At 48.6% G+C, this 18,678-nt stretch overlaps 1 protein-coding gene and 1 long non-coding RNA gene across 7 annotated transcripts in view; one reads left to right on the top strand and one right to left on the bottom strand.

The window, feature by feature from the left end:
- LOC118896692 overlaps positions 1-14,626 on the bottom strand; it is a 149,534-nt gene extending 134,908 nt beyond the window's left edge. For 5 of the 6 annotated variants that reach the window (XR_005020250.1, XR_005020251.1, XR_005020252.1 and 2 more), the window contains exons 1-2: positions 14,451-14,626; positions 13,910-14,025 (exon numbers count right to left, since the gene is read on the bottom strand). This is a non-coding gene — a long non-coding RNA (uncharacterized LOC118896692). Of the gene's footprint in view, positions 1-6,960; positions 7,652-13,909; positions 14,026-14,450 lie in introns of those variants that run through there. The other variant, XR_005020248.1, reaches the window with a different exon arrangement.
- A 965-nt stretch (positions 14,627-15,591) lies between these two features.
- HAND2 (heart and neural crest derivatives expressed 2) lies at positions 15,592-18,442 on the top strand. The gene is made up of 2 exons (XM_036854869.1): positions 15,592-16,225; positions 17,554-18,442. The coding sequence occupies exons 1-2, from the start codon at positions 15,671-15,673 to the stop codon at positions 17,650-17,652; spliced, it is 654 nt and encodes a 217-aa protein (XP_036710764.1). The 5' UTR covers positions 15,592-15,670; the 3' UTR covers positions 17,653-18,442.
- Positions 18,443-18,678: the final 236 nt, after the last annotated feature.

Below are 18,678 nucleotides of genomic sequence, written 5' to 3'. Positions count from 1 at the left end.
TTTCTGCATCCTCATTAGCATGTGGTGTTGTCATGGTTTATTTTTAGCCAAAGCCAGAAATCCAGTTTAGGACAAAAAACTGCTAGCAAGGCTTCCAAATTTAACATATTTTGTTATTTTTAACACTACACAGCGATTAAATATGTATATAATTTATATATATATAAACATTAGCTTGCTTTGGTTTAAACTCTACAACTTAAAATCTCTGTACTTTAGACAAATTACTTAACATCTCTGAACCTCAATTTCCTGATATGTAAAAACTACTCCTTCCAGGTAAATAACTATATTAAAGTAATAATGTGTATATAGAGCATAGGATAAAATAAGTGTTCAATGAATGCTAATTCCTTTCCTCTACATCACTCCGTTTGATTCTCATATATTCTAACCAACATGCTTCCTCTCAATCCGTTCCCAGAACCACTTAGAACCACTGCTTCTGTTCAGTTTTATAGCTCTGTCTCACCTCAATTCAGGCGAATATGAATATAGTTTAAAACTCAGTTAAGATGATGGAACAGAAACGGCATGATACTGCTTTCAGGAAACAAGTTCAAACCCAGATCTACCGCCTACTGACTGTGTGAACTTGGGCCATTATTTTACATCTCCAGTCAACGCCACTGATGGTTCATCTCTTCACCTTTAGAATGGACAGAATCAGACCTGCCTTACCTGCCCTCCAGAGGTGCTGAGTTCAAATGAAAGAACTATGTGAAAGCAACTTGTAAACAGTGAAGAGCTACACAACTACATGGCTAGCAGAATAAGGCAAGTTATAGAAAACAAAGTCCAGGGAGCCAAAGGGTCTCATTCATTCTGCCATAGAATGTCAAGGTAGAAAAATGGCAGGAACCACAATGACTTCTGAGTCTAGGATGGTGACGCCCCAGAGAATGGGGTGCAAGAAGACCAGAGTACAAATTCTCTTTTGTTTTTAGATAAACAATTAGAAATGAGTTCACCAACACCCTCACTTGGTCTTCATCAACAGTTGTCCCAGGCACCCAGGAGTCGGGGAGATCTGAAGGGCAGAGGGGCTAACAGTGCCCCCAACTGTAATAGGGAAGAACAAATCTGACTCCATACTGGATCTGTTTCTTTTACTTTAACCTTTGTATTCTGTTGCTTTTGCTACAAGTTAATCACAAAAGAATGTTACCTGTTGCCTGAAATATACAGGATAGCCCATTCTCAAGGCTCTGACCTTTAAAGGTATAACATTTTCCTAATCATATAGAGATAAAAAGTTGCAGAACAGAGAATAACATTTGTCTTGTTGGAGGTTTATTGAAACATTGTAACCACACCTAACAGGAAAGCTGCAAGAACAAAGGATTCTGGCACCAAGAAGTCTGCAACAACCAGCCACACCCCCCTTCCCTTTTAGTAAAAGAAGCCTGAAATCTAACTTGGGTAAGATGGTTCTTTGGGACACTAGTCCAGCATCTTCTTGGGCTGCTGGCTTTCCAAATAAAGTCGCTATTCTTTGCCCCAACGCCTCATCTCTTGATTTATTGGCCTGTTGTGCGGTGAGCAATACCATCTTGGACTCAGTAACACCACCACAAGCTCACAGAGATGAGCTTGACTGAGATGTGTTATGGTTTATCTGGTTCAGTTAGGTGGAAGCAGATTATATAATCCAGTTGCAACTAAACTAACCTTCACCAAATGGACAAAGGGCTTTAAAAGTTTCCTGCAAAGAACCTTGTATTGAAGATAATTGAAAGAATACAGGCAGAAACCATCAAAATGAAAATGACAGAATTGATACTGTGCTGGCTCCAAGTTAAGCACTTTAGTCCTAAAGCCATGAAACAAGGCAGAAACACAGACAACATGAATCCAACAGTAAGTCAACTAAAGTATTTTTAAGTGACCAGAGGCTACTTAAAGTGTGAATTTGCATCCACAACTGATAAGGCTGAATCTCACCTTTAAATATTTAAACCTATTGTTTAATTTTTCTTTATCTTGCCCTTTTGTAGTTTCGCTTTTGCAAAGGTATATAATGTACATAATATATCAGTAAAGTAGTGCAGATATATAATTTGCCAATAAATATACTTTAAATGTTTTACTCTTGGGGTGCATAATTAAATCAATGAGGAGACCATTGACCTAGGGTATCCTATTTCTTTCAGATGTCATTTCTCTTAGTTTAGACCTTTGTGTTAGACACCAACAGACCACCACACATGGCCAAGATGGCATGCAGGTAGATTTCCTCTGCCAGTTTAGCAGGTTGCTCTCACTAAGACCACCTCCCCATACCTTTCTAGAGCCTCTAAAGACAGACAGAAGACTTTTCCTTCACCCTGTCAACCTTGAGGTCTGGAAGTCAATCTCCTGATACAAATCTCTATGAAGTCCATGGGCTGTCAACATCCCCACATTCTGCAGCTTTCAGGAATGTACCTGGCATGCTAGTCTTTAACATTGTACAGCTATGCCAAAGAGAAGAGCTAGTGTTTATTAAGCACTTACTGTATGCCAGACCCTCAATTAAGAGCCTCATGTGAATCATCTCACCACATGTTCATCATGACATTGTGATAAGACGATTATTATCCACCTTGTACAGAAGTGTAACTGAAGCTAAGGATGGTTAAGTAATTTTCCCAAGATCACATGCTGATAGCTGCTCTAGTCAAGATTCAAAATTGTGCCTCCGACTCCAGAGACTTGCTCTTAATCACTGTGTTATGCTACTCTCCATGCATAATAATAGCTTTATTTGTATGTACTAAGATTTCTTTACAATGTACTCAAAATTAATTTCTCAAATTTGTCTCATTCCAAATGTGATGTTGCTTCATCTTGGGATCAGATATTTACCAGAGCACATCACTGATCTTGTAATAAACAAAATAAATTACAATTATACTTACAGGAATTATTCTTACAAAGAGATTTTGAAAAATTTATCTTACCAATCCTTGAAAAAAAACTGCTGTAAATTATTTCTAACATGAAGCAGGGTATAAACAATAATACAATAAAATGTGTCTGGCTTACTATTTGTTCAGATGTATCTGAGGTTATAATTTAAAACTCCTAGCATCCAAGGCAATGAGAAAAATTCAGTGTGTGATCTAGTTATTTCCTCATATTCAGATGTTCTTGCCTGTGTACACTGAGGTCACTTGAGTTCTCTTCTCAGATGTTCTCATTACAAATACCTAGGTTGTGATTTTAAAAGCACTATAATTTACAAAGCACAGCCCACACCAAGTGGACTCAAATGCCACTTTTTTGACATAGCTATTTTATCCTTGATGAACCATCATATTTATTCTTATGAACACTTCATTAAACATCACTGTATCTGAAAAAGGGAAAATTCAGCTTTCAAAGAAAAAGCACTTCAACAGCCCACATATAATTTATATTTGTAATAAAGCAAAAATAGCCACTTGATTAGATTCTGTAATTTTATTGCTAACATCATCTTGACTTGACTAGCACAAGATTCAGAGAACTTAACAATGTTTGGAAAAGCAGAAAGAATGACTAGGAATGTAAGGAGGCAGTTTCTCACTTTATTTATCCCAGATTAATAACAGTTAAAGTTGCCTGGTTTCTTCCTGAAAAAGTTTTTTCACCGTTTTCTCCACAAGTTGGAGTTTATGGAAATCCTCTCATGGATATACTTTATTACTCCAGTTTAACACCAATTTGAAAAAAAATCAATGCTTTTTGACACCAGTTATGACAACATGCATTCACTTAGAAAGAACAGTGGTATAGTAGCTTAAAGGTCCTTATATTTTAACCCAATATGAAAAATCAAGGTAGTTAGTATTTTCTATATACAAGAATTTGTATACATTTCCTTGATGGGTCTTCTTCACTCAGTGAAAAATCTATTTTAAAAATCACTGAATTGAAACAAACAAACTCAATCTATTTGGTTTTGCAGATCCAACTCATGCCTCTCCTGTTATACACAAAGACCCAGATGCTGCCTGCGGAAACTTTCTTTTTCAGATTTTATGTTTCTGCATTCCTCCTGTGTCAAATTTTGCATCCCTCTTTAAGCCATCATTTCATAACTGTCATGAGAAAAAGCACTCACTCATTTTCTCTGATTTTACATCTTCACAGCATTTTTTTTAGATGGACCACAGCAATCTTATAGGAAAACTCCATTTTCTGGTAGGTTCTACAAAGGGTAGAATCTGAATGTCCAGTTCACTGTCTGTTTGTCACCCAGCACAAGTAGTGACTCCTATTACCTACAAAGGTATTAGGAAAGTGCTCCCAGCTGAAAGTATTTATCCAATTCCAATTGTCGTTTGAAAGTCTAAAATACTAAGGGTGGTACTGTTCCAGGAGCTACTGTTTAAAACAATGCAATGCCTGTTTAGAGGGAAAGAATCAGTACTTGAAAATCTGAGTTGGTTTAAAAAATAATAACTATGCATCCAAAAAAGAATTCTTAGAGAAACATTTATATGCCAGGCACATGTTTTCAATTTTAATAACATTAGCTTACTGAAATAAATATGTAGAGTCTAATAATTGTTTTCTATATTTTGATATTTTTTATATTATTCTATTATAGTGAGTTTGCAAAGAAGCTAATGAATAACAATGAAGGAAAAATATCTATCTGTCAGGACAAAGTTGCTGTGGTTTGTAGGCATTGCAAAATGCTGTGTTGAAAAAAAATCTGTTAAAAAGTAATTGAAAACTGCTCTGATTTAAAAAGAAATGAATGTATATCCCTATAGGATAATGTCAGATAAAAAGTAATCGTGTTCCCCGTACAGTTGTGTTTGTTGGCATTTATATAAGCATAATAATGCTTTCAGGGTATTTTCATAGTTGTTCACTTAACGTGGGATTAACATCAAAACCTTTATAATTATTTGAGATCACGAATTTGAAAGTGGCGTGGTAAAACATGTTAATGCTTAAAACACTCTAGCAGTTTTAATACCAAACAGATTAACACACATGAAAGTAATATAATTTGTGCACTGAATAATATGTCAAACCAATTCTTTTGGTGAAGAGAGAATTCTTTCTAGCTACTGCTTTGTATTTCTTATAGACATACTAAAGCAATCAGCTAGAAAACTGCAAGAGAGGTACACATAGGTGTGCATGACTCATGGACTTGAAATATTATTCTGTGTCTTTGTCATCGCACAATTTCATGAAACCATCATTTCTGAAGTTTGCTTTAAATAAAACTGAGAACCAAAACATGACAATCTAGAAGAATGACGGTGGGATTATTAAAAAAAAAAAAAAAAAAAAGCCTAAAAGAGATTGCTAATTGGCAAGAACAGCTATGGATTTCTTTTATAACCACCAGCAAAGAAATGTAGGTCCTTAATGCATTAGAAGCATATTTTAATATGCACCCCCAGAGTCTCATAAAAATATTTCTTTGCCTCAACTTTCCCATCTGGACAGGAGAGGAAAATGGGTAGTCATTTAGAAAATAATATGAAACTGTGGATTAATTACCCGTGTTGCCCATCTTTCTTGAATTCGTGTGAAAATGGACCTCACATCTCAGACCTAATTATATTATAATCCTTGTTGCACTCAGCTACACGGGTCAGGGTGGGGTGGGAAATCTTGGAAACTATACTGAACGTGACAAATGCAGGTGCCTCCCCCCAGACACAGAGACTGTGTATTAAAAGCCGGTATCTGTATAACTTCAGCTGCGCCTGAAGGGGCGGGGGTCGAGGAGTTAAATCATGTGGTTTCCACGTATACAGAGAGAATCCATAAAAAGAGATTTATTATCATACTTTCTTTTTGAAATGTAGTATTTGTTTTTGACTTTAAAAATCCTCCTCGGTATAAAGCAAATATTACAATTTTGTGAAACAGCAGCCAAGATATAATTGTCTGTGAAATATAAGGCTTAAGACCTGGTTCGAGTTAACTACTGTTCTGCTGAGACCAACTAGGCTGGCCCGCAGTGGCCGAACGAGCAGGTTCAAGGAGGACTGGGCGGCCGCGGGAGCCGGGCCAGAGGCCTTGGAGCTTTCTCCTCCTGCAGCCGAGTTAAAGTGACTTTGTACAAAAAGTCAAACAAGAATAAGCAGCCATGGAAAACGGTACGGAGCCGGCCAGTAGGTTTAACAGCGAGAGGCAGCGGGAAATCCAGGAACCGCCTGGAAGTACTGGAGGAAAATGGGATGGGATAGAAGAGAGGGGAACGGAAGAGGGGAGAAAGGAAGCTGGGCAAGGGCACACCCTGGACTCCCCGTGCGCGCTGCACGGTGCGTTACCACTAGGTGCGCCCCAGCCGCTCGGCCGGGTAGGAGAAGCCCTTCAACTCGGCTCCGCGCGCCTCCGCACCGGGTGCAGGAAAGGCCCCCGGCCCGGCCCCCTACCCGCCTCCTCTCCGCCCGCCCCCGCCCCTCCCCGCGCCGGCTCCGCGGGTCCTTCCTCCGCCGCCCGGTGCGGAGAGAAAGCGGGCGGCGGCAGATTTGCCCCGGTGGCACCGAAGCCACAAGCCTGCCCGTAATTGCAAAGCAAACAAGGCTGAAATATTGGATTGGTCTCAATCGTGACAAGATCTACGCTTTTGCCGCCAATTTGTTTGTGCAGCTCTATTTAAAGGCCCTTGATTGAGGAAATGTTGAAAATAGCGGGGAGGGTTCCCTAATGAGACCTCGGGAGGGAAGCTCGGGGGGGGGGGGGAGGGGCGCCGTTAACCCCTTCCTGCCCGCCTCGGGCGAAAAGCCCCGGAGCCGAGCGGGGGTAGAAGGGGGAGCAGGCGTCCGTCCCGTCCCGCCCCGCGCAGTGACCTCCCGCCGGCCACGGCCTAAACTCCGCCCGCGCTCGCATCTCCCCCCGGCGCCCGCGGCCCGCGCGGCTGGGGCCCCGAGGCCCGGTGGCGCCCTCCGGCGCGACCCGGCCCTGGTTGTCGGGCTGGGGGTCCCGGCGGCTGGAAGGGAAGGCGAGATACGCAAGAGGAAGGAAGAGAAAGCACACACACATTTATTGCGCGCAGCCTGTGTGTCCGGCGTCCAGCCCCGCGCGCGCCTTGATCTCATTCATCTTTCGTGCGCATCCTCGCGGCCGGCGTGGCTACCCCATTGCTCAGATGCGGAAACCAAGGCTTAGAGAGACCGGTCCGCGGAGTCCACCCGGCCAGCTCTGGCTCCACAGCTCAGGAGGCGGAGGGGCCAGGGGAGACCAGGCCGGGATGGGTCCCCACTCTCCATCCCACGCCGGCGATGCGGAGCCCTCGGACGCGCGGTCCAGCCGAGGAGCCTTCCCTGCTTCTCCCGAGGGCTTGGCGATGAAGGTCTGTGCCTTTCGGCACGACGTCCGCCTCCGCCGCTAGCTTTGGTCGCTTTCAAAACAAAGAAAATTGCAATCCGATTGCAACTGGGATACGCGGAATTCACCAGATTTCTCTGTCATCCTTTACGCAAGTTGTTTAAGCACCTACTGGGTACAGTGCCTCGAGTGGGCTCTCAGGGAACCCACAGTCACAGGAGGGGAAAGATGTGTGCCCAGAGATCTACCGGAGAGAAGATGGGGGTGGGGGTGGGGGCATCAGAACGGAGTTCAGAAGAAGGGAGACCTGATTTGCGGGAGCAGAGAGAAGGAAAGCCGTACCTGGAAAGGCTTCCTGGAGGAGGTGGCATTTACGCTGGGCCTAGAAGAAACCAAGAAGTGTGGATTCTTTAACATGGGAGAGACATGGGTTGTTTGCCAGCTCCGCTGTCAAGTCGAGGGGTGCCAGACACACAGCTGAGGACAATGTAGGGGTCACACTTATCGTCACCTGCTGATCCCCCAGCTGCCCCTCTGACTTGGAGAACTTGAATGGATCAAGTCCTGAGCAATAAGTTCCAGTCTCTCTTAGGATTGAAAACCTAGGGCTTGCAGACGACACCAGCGGCTAGACTTTGACCTTTCAGGAGCCCTGGACTTGGGCCAAAAGGTACGGTTAAGGGCAGGCAGGGGCAGGAAAATGGCACTGGGGCACTCTCCCCAGGGCTCTTATTAGAGCTACACGTTCCCAGGCTTTTCCCAGAGGGATGTGGTCAGAGATATACCTTGGCCAATCAGAAGTTTGTCTTTCTGGAGTCACAGCCAAAGGTAGACTGGACAAATGGAGACCCCCGGGGGGGGTTGGGTCGGGTGCTGTGGGGGCAGGGAGAACTGGCTTCGGTGGTACTTCCCCAAGAATGATCTGTGCCTTCTGTCAGCAAAACAAAAAAAGCATCAGTCATCCGCTTCTAGTGGAGTCTCTCAATGTGTTCTGAATGGAATTCTGCTTTTTCTGTATGCAACCAATTCCTTCGTTTGAAGTTGGATGCTTTGCAAGAAGCAGAATGCAATTCCATTTTTTGTTCCTCGAGGTTTTGGCCTGTGTTAACTTAAGTGGGCACTCACACAAGTATTAAAAAGAAATCCATTCTCTCCTGGAAAATGAAACAAAGTCGCGCCTCTCCAATCACACTGCAGATATATAATCTGTAACAACAAATTCGCCTCCTGGTGCTGCGCATTTCCAGCAAGCATCCTGCCTTCTCTGTTTATGTTATAACTTTTCTGCCTGCAATTATTTTTATTTTAATTTTCTGTCACTTTAACAGAATCCAGAGCCTTTTCCTTTAATGTTTTGTACACAACATGTTCATTTGGATAAGATGTCCTTTCCTATCCTCCTTTAGCTTGCCTTTCCTTGTGTAGCGTTCTGTATCGGGAGTTTCTAATATTTCTCTCTCTCTTTTAAGAACTTGTCCCTGTCTTGCTTTATTTGTTTGTGTGAAATATAGTTTGAAAGGAGATCAGAGAGAGCAGGAGGGGTTTGTAATAAGAGAATGACCGAATGACCCAAAGGCTGATTATCTGTCATTAACTGGAGACTCGGTGTACCCAAATTACCAGGGAGACCTCAGTCTGCCGGATCCAGAGAGGCAAGCATGGAATGCAGGGCTGAACAGGCTCGTGGCGTTGCAAACGAAGACACTTTGCCAACACATTTTCTTAAGGAGGTTTCCTTCAAAACTCAGCTCAGCCTCAGTGGACAAATGTTTTAGATTCTGACAGGTTGTACACAGGTTAAAAAAAAAATCTCTGCTGAAAGACTACCTTCAGCGTTTCTGGAACGAACTTCTCTGTGTTGTTTCGTTAGGAGCAAAATTGCAGTTAATTGTCTAAGCTCCAGAGAATATTGAGAAGTCAAGCCAAGCTGCTTTTGATCTGCTGAACCCAAGCCTTGTAAACATCGAGGTTTGCCATTAATATCGACAATAAAACGGTTTCTTTTTGTTAACCTGAAACCTAGCCATCCTGGCGAGCCCTCGTCTAGAAGCAAAGGCCCCGGAAGAAACTAGCAAGGGTTTGGAAGCAACTGCCAGGGCTAGAGAAATCTATCTCTGTGAATTTGCAAAGGAGGCTTCAGAACAGGAATGCGAGCCACACTGCAGTTAGAACTGGGAAGGCACTGGGGCTTCCAGACACAAACAGACCCTTCAGTCACTTGAGTGGTTTGTCCAAAGCCCCGCATTTTAAGCTGCCATTTGCTTTCATATTTTATTCTGAACCGCAGACTGTATTGCAGACTAGTTGAAGTCTATTCCTTACCATTTCCTTAGAGCGTGTATGCAAAATTACAATTACTTCCTCTTCTGCATGTTGAATGCTTTCCTCCCGGCTTGGAAGAAAATATTGCTTGTGTGTGTAGGTGATTTGATTGAAACAAGAATGTGAATGAGTAGTTGACATAAATCCTGTGAGGTGTATTTTCTTCCGCCACTTCTGCTCTAAACTCCATCTATATTTTACTACAAAGTAGCAAAGATCAGATTTATCATACCTCTTAGGACCACATAATTACATTAGTAACACTTCCCATGTATATATATATACATCATGCCGCCCGGAGTGAGGCCCCTTCATGTGCATTATCTTTTGTTCCCTTCAGTCTGAGTACGGATTTTAGCTTTACAGACAAATGTGGATACCTGGCAAAGGTTCCCCCTCATCAATAAAGACCCTCCAGAGCAGCAGCACATTTGCCAGTTAATATGAAGATCTAGTCATTGATTATTTGGAGAAAATGCAAATTCCCACCACCCATCATAGTGGACATTAAGATGTTTCTTGTACAGTGTACACCTTAATTATTGTACACAATGTTATATGTCAGTCATATTTCCATTTTTAAAAATATTTTTCTTAAAGGACTTTATTTAAGGATGAGCCAGTGTCTTATTCTTCACCACTTTCAGGTTCTATGATACCAAAAACCCTGTAAATCCAAGTATTGCTGGAAGGCAAATTAGAAGCAAGGGAAGGAGAGAAGGGGGAAGGAGGTAGAGAGGGAAAAGAAGGTAGAAAGGGAGGAGAGAAGAGAGAAAGAGAGAGAGAAGGGCTAAATGCAGGGGGGTTACAAGCACCCAGCAAGTTCCAATTTTCTCCACTGACTTAACTGTTTCCTGATCAACGCGGAGCAATCAGCCCCTCCAGAGTCATCACTGCATGTGGATCAGCCCCTCCCCACCCTGTCGCCACAGATCTGTTCGGATGGGAAAGAGGAGGGACAAGGGCTCACTCACCAAATACCCCAGGCCCACCCCAAAATCCAACAAGAAAATGCTCACGAGAAATGAAACCTCCCAAGAGCCAAGGGCAGCTCTTCCTGCCCTTCGTTTCTGAAACAGACGTGAGTCCGATCAAACTTGATTCTGCTTTGTAGATGTGTACTTCGAGCACCACCACGTTTCTGGGGCCACTGTCACTCGCCAAAAGGTACACAAGAAAGGGAGGGACTACAAAACCCCAGTTAGAGGGAGACTCTTGCTGCCACTCAGACAATATGCGTGGTTCTAGATTGTCCTAGAGGTTCTGGGGCTAAGTGGCCAGCAGGTACAATGAACCAACCCCACCCTTGGACAGACAGAAACGTGGAGCAATTAGGGTGTCACAGGAAGCACATCCTTGGAGCAGGTGAGGCTGGGGTGACATCTTCAAGAACACACTGCTTCTGCGGCCACTTTCTGGGTTTGATGTTCTTTCTGGGCTTCTTAGCACGTTCTGGGGTTCACCTCCCAGAAGAGCATTATAGATATTTAAAGGAATGCCCAGAGTCACTTCTACTACGTTGGTTAAGAAAATAAGGGAAAACGAAATTTGAAAGACGCTGAAGGGAATTGAGCCATAATTCCCATAAACATAAAATGTGTGTTTATGGCCCTCTGGCCTGGTTATTTTCAGGTCCAGTTTATTTTGAGTTCTCATGAGTAAAACACAAGATACAAACTGCCCTCGCCTTTGAAATAATAAATACCTCGAAAAGATCTGTATTTTCCCTAAAAACAGACTGAAGTTTTTAAGAAAATATTTACTTTAAACCAGATTTATTTTAAAAGTAATATCTCACAAGACCAGAACGTTTGCAAGGGAGTGTGCCGCCATTCGCGTGCCCTTTGACTCCCTTCCAGGGGAAGGGGTAGGAGTGAGGGAAAAGAGACAGGAGACACGGGCCCAGAATAAACGTTGGACCCCAGTTCCGTCTGCTTAGCTGCAACGTCAGATGTAACGTGCAGCACAGTGGGTACACCGTCAGCTACAAGGATCGCAGACCTCATCCCCAGCCCCCCCTCCTGTGAAGCAGTCTCCCCGCCTAGGTAAGACTGGTTGCAGCTCAGCTCAGGGCCTCAGAAAAGGGGAAGATGTTAGCACACCCTCGTCCTTGCAGGATTCCTCCTGCAGGCACCCCAGGCGGCCCCCAGCCCGCATCGTCTCACCTGCCCTGGAGTACTCGGAACGTGTGCCCTTTGGGGAGCAGCACACCAGAGGCCACACTAGTAACAGACCAGGATGGGGTCCCTGGGCTGATAACTAAGCCAGGAACTTCCCCCTCCTCCTTTTCCTTTCCCACTTTCCCCTCCATCACCACCACTACCACCGGCTCCATCAGTAGCCCCCCAGAAGGCACTGGCCACCGAAACGGGGGGCAAACCTGAGACGGCATCTTTGCCTCACAGCTTTCCAAAGCAGCAGACGAATCCAGCATCCCACTGGACCCGGAGCAAAATGTCCCAAAGAGAGCGCTAACAGAAAAAAGTGGACTCTGGTTGTGCATCCAGAGTGGAACTCAGCCAGTTAGGGACCCTAGAGTTCTCCCATTTGTCCCCTGCCTCCAAGCCCCCTTTCTAGGGCTGTAGCCTCTGCATTTTGGCTTTCGGAGATTCATGAACCCCTAGACCCTCGGATCACATTAATTAACTGATAATGACACTCACTGTCAATGAGGACGGATGTTCAGATTAGCATCTTTTACGACTTTTTTCTGTCCCGTGCTGTCCATCTCTTCTATCACTTGCCGGGCTCTCTGGGACCATGAAGGGGTTCGTCCTCTTTTTGTTTCAATGAGAAGAGCGTGGGAGAAAGGCTGCAAGTGGCGAGTTCTGACGCCTTTACCACGGAGGCCCCTCGCCTCTGGTGGACACTGCATCCCAGTGCCCTGGTGCAGCCCTCTCCCTGGCCTCTTCCTCCTCCTTTCAATTCCCCAAACTCCCCCTGGCCTGAAAGCAGCTTGCATCTACTTTCCCTGCATTTTTATCTGTTCCCAGCCAGGGTGCAATCATCGTACTTTGTCTACCTGCTCCTGAGGCCTAGATGTGTTTTTATAAACAGACTTTTTAAAAATGTATCAAATGTCAGAGGATCGAACTACCAGTATTTACACATTCAGGGTTGGCCTCCCCCGGTGAAAATGTAAACAGAACCCTGACCACACTACCTATATTCTTTCCTTGAACAACAAGGTCTTTAAAAGACTCTCCTTGTGCTCAAAACTGCAGACCTACCCAAGGTGAGGGTTCAAAGCTCTAGGTGGCTATTTTGTTCTGAGCCCAAAGGGCACTTACCAACCAGTCTGGTTTCAGCTACTCCCCACCTCCTGTCCTCTGCCTTAACACCTCTGCTGGGGGCATCCAGGGAAACTGACCCCTTGCTGAAGGGACTGAATGGGCCGTCATGAGGACTCCCAGACTGGATTTCTACGACCCTCTCTGGGTTCCTTTCCCTCTCCTGCAGCCCGGCCACCTAAAACCTAAAACATGTTTCCCAAAGCTGTTGCCCAGGGCTCTGGGGTTAGTGGCTGGCGGCCGCCCCAATCCCTGGCAGCTCAGGAGTTGGGTACCCCCCAACCCCGCCCTCTATTCGTGCTGACCTGGCCTTCCATCCCCAACCGTGTGCCCCGCAAAACGCACGCAGCAGGCAAGGAAAGGACTGTGCTCGCTGAGTCCTTTGGGTGGGACTCCCTTTGCGGCCTGGGGCCTGACTCTGCCTGCCTGCCAGAGACGACGCCCAAGGTAGCGTAGTTGGCCTCCCCTGGGCGACCCTCGCCAGGCCCAGCGGCAAGTCCCAGGCTCAGCGCGGGCCCCTGCACACTCCGCGTGGGCTCCCTCTAATTTACGGCCCGCAGGCTCCTGTAGACACCCTTTTCCACACCGACCCTTTGGGCGGAATCCTCAGCTACCCATCAGCCTCCCCTGGCGGCTCAGGACCAAGCCCCGGGGATCATTTCAGCTCCTGCCACCGTCCACCACCGCCGCCCCCCCTCAACCTCTTGCGAGCTTTCTGGAGAGGCTCACGCCGCTCGGGGCGCCGCGGCCCCGGTGCCCTGCGGCCGGGTGACTTACAAGTGGAGATCCGTTTTCCGTTATAATGCGTTCAAGATCACCAAGGCCAGCAGTCTAAACATCCACGAGCCGTCCTCCCGGCCTGCCTCTTAAACTGGTGTTTAATGGTACCCCTCCGATAACTAAACCTGCTTTCCACAGATGCCCGCTTTTATGGCAGAGGCAGGAATGCAGAAATGTATTTATATGTTTGTTCATAAAAACTGGAAAATAAGCTCAGAACACGCTGTAAAAAATATTCAGTTACTTACCAGACAGGCTAGTTAAACCAGGGGAACACCGATACCGGCCACACAACAAATTCGGGGAATCGATGTGCCTGCGCTTTGAAATCGCTTAAGGTCTTCCTTCGCTGGGGCTGGTGTCCCTGAAGAACATGGAAGTAAGAGTATTTACAATCGGCTTGGCCGTCGGTCCCGGGGTCTCCACCATGATCTCCAAAAGCAGCCACAATAACATGAGCTACCCAAGACGTCCCTGGCCTGGGTAACGGGATGGTGGGTAAGTCCAGCGACGCCGAGGCGGGCGTTTCCAGCCCGTGCCCAGGTCAAAGCCGCAGCCGTGCCCCGCCGCGCCCCGCACCCTGGGCCCCGCGCCCCGCGCCCGCCTGGGCTGGAGACGCGCCTCCGTGGGGACCGCCCGCCGCCTCTGCTCCCGGCCCCGCACGGAACTGCGCCCGCTGCCTTCTGGTTTTCTTGCCTCGGTTACCTACAAAACACTTCGAAAAGAAATATCTGCTTCCTTGTTTTTTTTTTTTTTTTAATCAGAAAAGAAAGCGGAGTGATACCGTACCTGGTTTAAGATTCTTCAATATTTGCGACTTGGGGGGAAAATATTTTAATAGTGAAGCATCTGTTAAACACTTGCATTAACCTCCGGCTGATAAAAAAGTTTTTTTAACCCTCCCCCCCTCGTTTTAATTATCTTCTGGTTATGAAGGGGCAGCCAATCCTGGATGAGGACCTCGGCAATTAGCAAGGAGAACATCAAAAAGTTTTATTGCAGAGAGCGCGAGGCGCCGCCCCCGCCGCCCCGGGATTGGCGTGAGGAGCCTCTGACGACATATATTAACCCGAGCGGCCCTAAAGATGTAGCTGTACATGGAGATCCTGCTAGGAAAATCCTCTTGCTTCCCTCACGGTGTCCAGTCCCGGAGAACCGCCGCCGCCGCCGCCCGGGAGCTCCCAAGGCCGCCGCGCAGACCCCTCCGAGCCCCAGCCGCCGCCTTCGCGCTCCAGGGCGCCTGCAGGGCCTAGATCCTTCCCCCCGAAAGAAGGAGAGGATCTGAGAAAATGGATGCACTGAGACCTCTCTGAAAACCCTCCGAGGGAGCCCGAGAGGAGCGCGGGACACGTTACTCGCAGCTAAAATCACATTCAAGGACCAAAACAACAACAACCAAAAATTTCATTAAAACAATAAGCGCCCAAGAACCCAGATCAGGCTGGTGGGGGGAGGGGAAAGGGCGGGAAGGGGAGGGTCGCATGGAGGTAGCTTCACAGTGAGCAGTCGACCCCGCCGGCTCCTCCAGCCGCGGCTTGGACTCGCCCCGGGACTCCGAGTAGCAGCGGCGCCGGGCGCGCGGCCGGGGCGCGGAGCCCGGCGACTCCGCCGAGCAGCCCCGCCGGAGCCCGGGCACCTTTGCATGAGCACGAGAGGACTGTGCCTGCCCGCAGACGCCCGGGAAGCAGAAGCCTGCGAGCGGGCCGTGGAGCGAGGCGGGAGCCGGCGGCGGCGGCGGCGGCCAGGGGCGCACGGTGCCGGGACCACCTCGCCGCGCCCTATGGGGAGCCGGCGGCCGCGGCGCTGCTGAGGCGGGCCCCGCGGGCCAGGCGGGGGGCCGGGGCCCGGGCTGCAGCAGCCCCCTCTGCGGCTGCCGGGCCGGCCGGGGCGCCCGGGGGCTGGGGGCTGGGGGGTGGGGGAGGCCGCCGAGCGCCGGAGCGGGGGCCCGGGCCGAGGGCGCGGCGGCACTGTGCGCACGCTGGGGCGCGTGGAGGGGCGCGGAGGGCGAGATGAGTCTGGTGGGGGGCTTCCCCCACCACCCGGTGGTGCACCATGAGGGCTATCCGTTCGCCGCCGCCGCCGCCGCCGCTGCCGCCGCCGCCGCCAGCCGCTGCAGCCACGAGGAGAACCCCTACTTCCATGGCTGGCTCATCGGCCACCCCGAGATGTCGCCCCCCGACTACAGCATGGCCCTGTCCTACAGCCCCGAGTACGCCAGCGGCGCCGCCGGCCTGGACCACTCCCATTACGGGGGGGTGCCGCCGGGCGCCGGGCCCCCGGGCCTGGGGGGGCCGCGCCCGGTGAAGCGCCGGGGCACCGCCAACCGCAAGGAGCGGCGCAGGACTCAGAGCATCAACAGCGCCTTCGCTGAGCTGCGCGAGTGCATCCCCAACGTGCCCGCCGACACCAAACTCTCCAAGATCAAGACGCTGCGCCTGGCCACCAGCTACATCGCCTACCTCATGGACCTGCTGGCCAAGGACGACCAGAACGGCGAGGCGGAGGCCTTCAAGGCGGAGATCAAGAAGACAGACGTGAAAGAAGAGAAGAGGAAGAAGGAACTGGTCAGTACCAGGGGGCAGCGGGCAGTGGGGTACGGGGGACCGGGAATTCCGGTCTCTTTACAGCTGGGCTGAGCAATGGCACTCCGCGTTCTTTGGCTGCGTCTTGAGCCAGGGTTGCTTGCACCAGGTTCTGGTCGGGATGGTTTCCCGCAGAAGCGGAGGGGGTGGGGGAGGGTGTCAGCACGCGGAGGAGGTTAAGAGGGATGCTTCGCGCTGGTGATCTTACCCGCGGGTTATCGCCGCTCCCCCCGGCACTCAGGGCGGGCCTCGCGGACTCAGGGTCCGGCTTGATCTCCCGATCGCACTGGCCCGGACCCCTCATTCCCTGTCCAGTAGAGCCTTCATTTGGCTTCCAATCCGATCTTGCTTTCAGATATTTCTAAAATAAGTTACTCAGAAGCGCTTGATCCCAATTATTTCACTAGTGATTGCATTTCTCCCTCTTGAGAATGAGGCAGCCACTAATCCTAAGAATTTTATGCTTGTTCTGATTTCTGTGCCGGGAAGACGTCAAGGTAAACATAAAATTAGTACTTTTAACTTCAAAATGCAGTTTCTCTTTGGCACTGAGGCTAAAATGTGACTTCCCAGATGAGTATACTTCACGGTAGTTCTTGTTTTGTTTGCATGAGCCTGTACATTTTAAGACAAATAGTAAATATTATCTTGGTCATTGTAATTGTTGTTAACAGTAACACGAAATTATAACTGAAAATTAGTTTTTTCAAGTTCCTACCAGCTGCCCAGAGGGTAGTGGTGTTCAGAGCAGGGCTATTGCCACGAAGGGCCTGGAAAATTATCCCATTTGTCGAGGTTTTCTTCTTTGGGGCCTATGGCGCTTTAGTCGCTACATAGTCGAGTGATCCCGGGTAACCGGGGATTTCAGAGGCCTTGGAAGGAGAGGCACTGCCGAAACGAGCCGGAGGCCGAGCTGCATGCGGACAGGCCCAGGCCAAGGCAGGGGCACCTCACCCCATCTTCCTTAGAGCGCGGAGCTGGGGCTGCGATGACCCCCGCTCGCGCCCCTACATCTGGAGTTAGAGAGAAGGCCCCCGGTTCCTCCATAAACGACTTGAAAACGGGTGGTTGTTTATAAACCTGCCGGTCGGGAGTTGAGCGCTGCCGGCGTCTGGAGGCCCGGGCGGGAACTAGGGCAGCGGCCGGCCTCCGTAGCTCTTCTGCAGGGGCTGGGACTTGAAAGCATCCTACCCACCATCCCTGGCTGGCTCTCTCTCTCCTCTGGCCGGGAAAAGCGCGGGGGTGGCGTGGAACCGGGTCTCCTCTCTGATTCTTTCTCCTTTTCTCCCCCTCGCCTCCCCTCTGCCCAGAACGAAATCTTGAAAAGCACAGTAAGTAGCAACGACAAGAAAACCAAAGGCCGGACGGGCTGGCCGCAGCACGTCTGGGCCCTGGAGCTCAAGCAGTGAGGAGGAGAAGGAGGAAGAGGAGGAGGAGAAGGAGAAGAAGAAGAAGAGGAGGAGGAGGAGAGCGCGAGCCGGGCCCAGGAGCCGGATGCAGACCCAGGACTCCGGGCAAGCTCCGCGCGCTCCGCTCTGAGGACTTCCTGCATTTGGATCATCCGGTTTATTTATGTGCAATGTGCCTCCCTCTCTTTGCCCCCCTTCGAGGCATCCGCTCCCCACCTTCCCCTCCAAAAACAAAGTGGATATTTGAAGAAAAGCATTCCATATTTTAATATGAAGAGGACACTCCCGCGTGGTAAGGGATCCCGGCGTCTCGTAGATTCTCTGTTTGTGAATGTTTCCTCCTGGCTGTGTAGACACCAGCGGTGCCCTCTCCCCAACCCCTTCCAGATAAAGACAGCGGACAATAGTGTGTATGTGAAGTGTATCTTTAATACTTGGCCTTTGGATATAAATATTCCTGGGGATTATAAAGTTTTATTTCAAAGCAGAAAACGGGGCCGCTAACATTTCCGTTGGGGTCGGTATCTAGTGCTGCCGTTTCATCTGTGGTGGTTCCCTATGTGAAGATGTTTCCAACAGCTACTTGTTTTGTGCACTTCCGTCCTCTAAAACTAAGTGGAATTTAATTAATATTGAAGGTGTAAACGTTGTAAGTATTCAATAAACCACTGTGTGTTTTTTTTTTTTACAAAACCCCAATCTTTTAATGGTGGATACCTCAAAAGAGTTTTGAAAACAAAACTGTTATACTTGTTTTCATTATATTTAAAATATTCAGAAGTAAACTAAATTATCATGATTGCCTCTAACTTTGTTTGATAGAGTCAGTGGTTCGGACCAGTCATCAACTTGAGCTCCTGGCCTCGCAGGGCTGGCGAGGAGGCCCTTTAAAGAGAAGTGTCCTTGGTGAAAATCCTGCCAAAGGGCCTGGGCGCCATCGAGCGCTGCCTCCCTTCCCTCTGCCCCTGGCCCCCAGGAGAGCGCTGAGTGGGCTGCGGAAGGAGGGTCTGGCCGGAGAGAGGCCTG

This window comes from Balaenoptera musculus, chromosome 6 (assembly GCF_009873245.2).
Source record: "Balaenoptera musculus isolate JJ_BM4_2016_0621 chromosome 6, mBalMus1.pri.v3, whole genome shotgun sequence".
NCBI lineage: Eukaryota > Metazoa > Chordata > Mammalia > Artiodactyla > Balaenopteridae > Balaenoptera > Balaenoptera musculus.
The sequence above is the reverse complement of the archived record's forward strand: the minus strand, read 5'-3'. Positions and strand labels throughout refer to the sequence as shown.

What these genes read in the sequence shown, in the direction of transcription:
- HAND2 (XM_036854869.1), top strand. Translation starts at nt 15,671, where the DNA reads ATGAGTCTGGTGGGGGGCTTCCCCCACCACCCGGTGGTGCACCATGAG. An exon ending in AGAAGAGGAAGAAGGAACTG is followed by an intron (nt 16,226 to 17,553) that starts GTCAGTACCAGG and finishes CCCTCTGCCCAG; the next exon opens with AACGAAATCTTGAAAAGCAC.